At 52.7% G+C, this 6,382-nt stretch overlaps 1 protein-coding gene across 10 annotated transcripts in view; it reads left to right on the plus strand.

Moving 5' to 3' along the window:
* Positions 1–5,885, plus strand: part of GBF1 (golgi brefeldin A resistant guanine nucleotide exchange factor 1) — a 138,376-nt gene extending 132,491 nt beyond the window's left edge. For all 10 annotated transcript variants that reach the window (XM_039464953.2, XM_039464955.2, XM_039464954.2 and 7 more), the window contains 7 exons: positions 1,740–1,890; positions 1,977–2,107; positions 2,311–2,412; positions 2,664–2,777; positions 2,920–3,100; positions 3,839–3,970; positions 5,069–5,885. In XM_039464953.2, coding sequence (XP_039320887.1) covers positions 1,740–1,890; positions 1,977–2,107; positions 2,311–2,412; positions 2,664–2,777; positions 2,920–3,100; positions 3,839–3,970; positions 5,069–5,349 — 1,092 coding nt within the window. In that variant the 3' untranslated portion in view covers positions 5,350–5,885. The remainder of the gene's footprint in view (positions 1–1,739; positions 1,891–1,976; positions 2,108–2,310; positions 2,413–2,663; positions 2,778–2,919; positions 3,101–3,838; positions 3,971–5,068) is intronic.
* Positions 5,886–6,382: the final 497 nt, after the last annotated feature.

Genomic DNA, 6,382 nt, shown 5'->3' on the forward strand with positions numbered 1-6,382 from the left:
ACTAAAAATACAAAAAATTAGCTGGGCATGGTGGCGTGCGCCTGTAGTCCCAGCTACTCGGGAGGCTGAGGCAGGAGAATTGCTTGAACCCAGGAGGCGGAGGTTGCGGTGAGCCGAGATCGCACCATTGCACTCCAGCCTGGGTAACAAGAGCGAAACTCGGTCTCAAAAAAAAAAAAAAAAAAAAAAAGGGTAAATTGATAAAATTACATTTCCAATCCATTCCTGTCCCCAGCCGCTGAGTTCCCCTCACTAGAGGCAGTCGCCAATCACCAGTTTCTTGTCTATCCTTTCTGAGTTCCTCTGTGTCTGTTCAAAGGCATATAAAATTAATTCTGTGAGCAGACTTTATATCACTAAATTGATGGAGAACCAATTGCCTTAAATACAATAACCATAGAAGAATTCAAAGGTAAAAATGTATTAAATCTGGCCAGACACTACTGCCCATCAAAGCCTCTGAGCCTGAGATTTTGTTTTAAAAATGAGATTAACAGCCAGGTATGGTGGCTCACACCTGTAACTCCAGCATTTGGGGAGGCTGAGGCGGGAGGATCACTTAAGGCCAGGAGTTCAAGGCCAACCTGGGAAAAATAGTGAGACCCTGTCTCTACAAAAATAAAAATACAAAAATTATCCGGGCATGGTGGCGCACATCGTAGTCCCAGCTACTGGGACAGCTAAGTAGATGGGAGGGTTTCTTGAGCCTGAGAGATCCAGGAGGCAGTGAGTCATGATGGTGCCATGTACTCCAGTTTTGCACAGAGCAAGACTGTCTCAAAAAATAAAATAAGGCCAGGCGCAGTGGCTCACACCTGGAATCTCAGCACTTTGGGAGGCCGAGGCGGGTGAACCACAAGGTCAAGAGATCGAGACCATCCTGGCCAACATGGTGAAATCCCATTTCTACTAAAAATACAAAAATTAGCCAGGTATGGTGGTGTGCGCCTGTAGTCCAAGCCACTTGGGAGGCTGAGGCAGGAGAATCGCTTGAACCCAGGAGGTGGAGGTTGCAGTGAGCCAAGATTGCATCACTACATTCCAGCCTGGTGACAGAGCAAGACTCTGTCTCAAAAAAAAAAAAAAGAAAGAAAAGAAAAGAGAAGAAAAGAAAAGAAAAATTGGGCCAAGCATGGTATAATCACACCTGTAATCCCAAAACTTTGGGAGGACTATCACTTGATTCCAGAAGTTCAAGATCAGCCTGGGCAACACAGCAAAACCCCATCTCTACAAAAATACAAAAAAATACCTGGGCATGGCAGCACACACCTGTAGTTCCTGCTACTCACAAGGCTGAGGTGAGAGGATCACCTGAGCCCAGGAGTTTGAGGCTGCAGTGAGCCATGATTGTGCCACTGCACTCCAGCCTGAGTGACAGAGAAAGACCCTGCCTCAAAAAATAAATCTGAATTAACAGCATAAGGCTTTCTCTGTCAGCAGGTGTGAAACAGAATTGAAAAGAAAGTATCTTTCTCACTGTAAGTCAGGATTGTGAAATACTCAGTCCACACACCTCCTGAGACTTTCTCTCTCATGAGTAATCCCTGACTTGGAGAGTCCTTTGCAAGGACTGGAGCAACCAGGAAGTCAAGTCAAGGGAAAAAGTAGTGAGGGGGTGAGGTATGGCATGATTGGTGCTAGAGACCCCTTGAGGACTCAGGGACAGTGAGTGGGGAGGGGGAAAGGGATCCACCAGACCTAACCCACTCACGTCTTGTCCCCTCCTGTGATCCTAGTTGCTAGACCTGATGCACACCCTGCACACGCGAGCAGCCTCTATTTACAGCTCATGGGCAGAGGAGCAACGCCACCTGGAGACAGGTGGCCAGAAGATCGAAGCTGATTCTCGCACCCTCTGGGCCCACTGCTGGTGCCCTTTACTGCAGGGTAAACCAGGAGGGGCAGAGGTAGGGAGTTTGGGGAGCACCAGGATCAAGAGGCCTGAAGGATTCTGACCCTGCTCTCGTTCTCAGGTATTGCCTGCTTGTGCTGCGATGCCCGGCGCCAGGTCCGGATGCAGGCACTGACCTATCTGCAGCGAGCACTACTTGTACATGATCTACAAAAGCTAGATGCCCTGGAATGGGAGTCCTGTTTTAACAAGGTAGGGCTTCCTACTGGTCTTAAGATAAAGTTCAAACCCTAAGAAAAGGAAAGCCAGGCAGCCTGAAGAGCCCCTAATATGAGTCCTCAGCCTGCATCATACCTTCCCTTCTGCTCTATGCTCATCCACCCAGTTCCTGGCTTCTTGGGGCAAGGCTGCCAGCCGACCCTGATAGGGAGACATGGCACATTTACCCCCACCAGGTGCTGTTTCCTCTACTTACCAAGCTCTTGGAGAATATCAGCCCTGCAGATGTGGGCGGGATGGAGGAGACTCGGATGAGGGCTTCCACACTGCTGTCTAAGGTACTGCTCACCACCCTCTCCCATGCCTGCCTTTTCCCAAGGGGGGAAGCCAGGGCTTCTGGCAGGACCTAGAGATGCAGTGTAGGGGCTCACGACCCCCAGCCGTGGACACTAAGCAGGACCTGAGAGGATTCTGGACCTAATCTCTAAGATTCTCATGCAAGATAGGACAGGCTTAGCCACCCAGCCTCAGAGAGGGGTCCAGGGGCTCCTACAGACCCCCTCGGCTGAAGGGGGCTGGTGGGCCATAGGTCTTCCTGCAGCACCTGTCTCCACTGTTGTCGCTGTCTACCTTTGCGGCCCTCTGGCTCACCATCTTGGACTTCATGGACAAGTACATGCATGCAGGCTCCAGCGACTTACTGGTAGGTTCTACCTCAGCTCTACTGCCTGCCTCCTGTCCCACCTGCTGGAAGGACTTACCCTTTCCCCCTTGGTAGCTGCCTCCCTTCACCATACTCCCCCATGCCCTCTTTCCTATGCTCATGGCCCCACTGCCACCTGCAGTCAGAGGCGATCCCTGAGTCTCTGAAGAACATGCTCCTGGTGATGGACACAGCGGAGATTTTCCACAGTGCAGATGCGCGAGGAGGTGGCCCCTCAGCCCTCTGGGAGATCACCTGGGAGCGCATTGACTGTTTTCTGCCTCACCTACGAGATGAACTCTTCAAGCAGACTGTCATCCAGGGTAGGGGGCTCAGCCCAGCTTTATCAAAAAGAATCCCCTGGCTGGGCACAATGGCTCACACCTGTAATCCCAGCATTTGGGAGGCCGAGGTGGGTGGATCACTGGAGGGCAGGAGTTCAAGACCAACATGCTGAAACTCCATCTCTACTAAAAATACAAAAATTAGCCAGGTGTGGTGGTGAATGCTTGTAATCCCAGCTACACAGGAGGCTGAGGCAGCAGAACTGCTTTAACCCGGGAGGCAGAGGTTGCAGTGAGCTGAGAGCACGCCGCTGCACTCCAGCCTGGGTGACAGAGTGAGACTTGGTCTAAAAAAAAAAGGCCAGGCACAGTGGCTCACGCCTGTAGTAATCCCAGCACTTTGGGAGGCTGAGGCAGGCAGATCACAAGGTCAGGAGTTTGTGATCAGCCTGGCCAATATGGTGAAACCGTATCTCTACTAAAAATACAAAAAAAAATGGCCTAGTGTGGTGGTACGCACCTGTAATCCCAGCTACTCAGGAGGCCGAGGCAGGAGAATCGCTTGAACCCAGGAGGTAGAAGTTGTAGTGAGCTGAGATGGCACCACTGTACTCCATCCAGCCTGAGTGACGGAGCAAGACTCTGTCTCAAAAAGAAAGTCCCCAAAGCTGAATTCATCATCTGTGCCCCAGGTGGGTGGAAAAGCTGTTGGGTAGCTAGGTCTCTGCTGGAAAGAAAGCACTAAGAGGTGCCATCTCAATTCTCTACCCTCTCCAGACCCCATGCCCATGGAGCCTCATGGACAAAAGCCTCTGGTGTCAGCCCACCTGACTTCTGCTGCTGGCGACACCAGGACACCTGGCCATTCACCTCCCCCTGCAGAGATTCCATCTGAGCTGGGAGCCTGTGGTGAGTCTCTCTAGACTAGCCTGACAGGCACTGGGTAGCAAGCAGGGGGCCTAAGAGGAGGCCCAAGGGGGCATGGGAATGTGCTGAGCAGGGGCTGTGAGCCGAGGGAAGGAGGCCACCAGAGAGTCCTGTTGCCACTCTTCCCATAGGGAAATGGCAGGACCATAAGCTGTGAGGAGTTAGCTGCTTGCCATCTTCAGGCTTAGGAGAAGGCTGGGTCAGGGACTTGGAATGAATTTGCAGAGGTTACCTTTCAGAGATTCTAGTAGAGAGTAACCTGGCGTCCAGGCACAGCGGCTCACACCTGTAATCCCAGCACTTTGGGAGGCCAAGGCCGACAGATCACCTGAGGTCAGGAGTTTTGAGACCAGCCTGGCCTACATGGTAAAACCCTGTCTCTATCAAAAAATGCAAAAATTTGCTGGGCGTGGTGGTGCACACCTGTAATCCCAGCTACTAGTGAGGCAGAGGTGGGAGGATCACTTGAACTTGGGAGGCAGAGATTGCAGTGAACTGAGTTTGTGCCACTGCACTCCAGCCTGGGCAACAGAGCAAGACCCTAGCTCAAAAAAAGAAAAAAGTAGCTTGGCAAAGGAGGTTAGAAGGTGGATATAAGGTAGCTGAACATGGGCTGGGCGCGCTGGCTCACGCCTGTAATCCCAGCACTTTGGGAGGCCGAGGCTGGCAGATCACGAGGTCAAGAGATAAAGACCATCCTGGCCAACATGGTAAAACCCCTCTCTACTAAAAATACAAAAAAATTAGCTGGGTGTGGTAGTGTGCGCCTGTAATCCCAGCTACTCAGGAGGCTGAGGCAGGAGAATCACTGGAACCCAGGAGGCGGAGGTTGCAGTGAGCTGAGATCGCGCCACTGTACTCCAACCTGGCAACAGAGCAAGACCCCATCTCAAACAAAAAAGGTAGCTGAACACTGAAATGAGTTCTGAGGGGAGACTCCCAGCTTTTTAGCCTGGCGGGGTAGGGGCATGTTGCTGACAGGAAAGTAGAGAAACAGATTCTGTAAGCAGCCAGCCGAGCAATGTGAGTTGTCTTATGCCAACAAGGGAATCTGACTGTAGCCACCTTGCTTTTCTACAGACTTTGAGAAGCCTGAGGGCCCCCGAGCCGCCAACAGCAGCTCCCCAGGATCACCTGTGGCCTCAAGCCCCAGCAGGCTGAGCCCCACCCCTGATGGGCCTCCAGCCCTGGCTCAGCCCCCTCTCATCCTGCAGCCCTTGGCCTCCCCATTGCAGGTGGGCGTGCCACCCATGACTCTACCCATCATCCTCAACCCTGCGCTCATCGAGGCCACCTCACCAGTGCCCCTCCTGGCCACATCCCGCCCCACAGATCCCATACCCACCTCTGAGGTCAACTAAGGCAGGTCACTCAGAGATCAGGACCAGTGCTTCCCACCAGGCTTTCCTTGGACCCTGTGGGCCACAGGCTCTTCAGGTCGAGTCAGAGCTGCTGTCGCTGCCACTTGGATGGGGACCTGAAAAAGAGAACTTTGATAGCCCCAGCTAAGACCCCCCAATCAGCTGTGGGACCTTTTTCCTCCTCTGTGGTCCATTCCTGGAGGTTCAGCCTGAGAGTGCACTTAGCTGTCATCTGCAGCCTCTGCCTCCAGCCCAGCAGCTCTGGGGAGGCATTCATGTGCTGGCCCTGCAGTGCCTACCCACCGTCAGGAATTGAGAACCAAGCCCAACCACTCTGCACTTTGTTCCCACTCCCATTAGCCCTGGGCCACCTCCTCCAGTTCTTCCACTTTTACCAAGTAGTTGGTCAGTTTGGAGAGTTGACTGGTGCCATGGAGGGTAGACAGGTGGGGGGACTGCCCACAGGAGCATGTACATATGGAAAAACAGAGCAACAATGGACTTTTTATGATGTAATAAATGTCTTAGTACCAGCATCATTGCCTCTCCCTCCAGTTTCCTTCTTGAGCTTGTGGGTCAGGGCACCATGTTATCTGGATGCTCAGGGCTTGGGCTTGCTGTGAGCAGAGGTAATTTGAGGCTGAGCCTACCTAACACTGCCTCCCCCACCCCACCAGATGCTAGGCCTGGGGTCAGGATTCCTTCACTGCTGCTGACCCTACCCTGCCACAAGGTGCACCCTTGTCATCACAGGTGTGACCAGTGGCTTGGGCAGTTGTCATCATCTTCCCTAACTGTCCAAGGGGAGATACATGAGACAACCTGGCGTGGGTGAGAGGGAAGAGGAGTCTGGGCTTAGTTGTAGTTACTCAGAAGTCTCCTCTTCTCTCAACTGCATCTCACCGTCCAAGAGCACAAAATAGCTCTTGGGGTTTCAGATGAGCCCAAGAGCTCGAGGCTGCAGTGAGCTATGACTGTGCCACTGCCCTTGAGCCCCCTCTGTCACACACACTGGAGTGCAGTGGCACAGTCA

This window comes from Saimiri boliviensis, chromosome 12 (genome assembly GCF_048565385.1).
Source record: "Saimiri boliviensis isolate mSaiBol1 chromosome 12, mSaiBol1.pri, whole genome shotgun sequence".
Taxonomy (NCBI): domain Eukaryota; kingdom Metazoa; phylum Chordata; class Mammalia; order Primates; family Cebidae; genus Saimiri; species Saimiri boliviensis.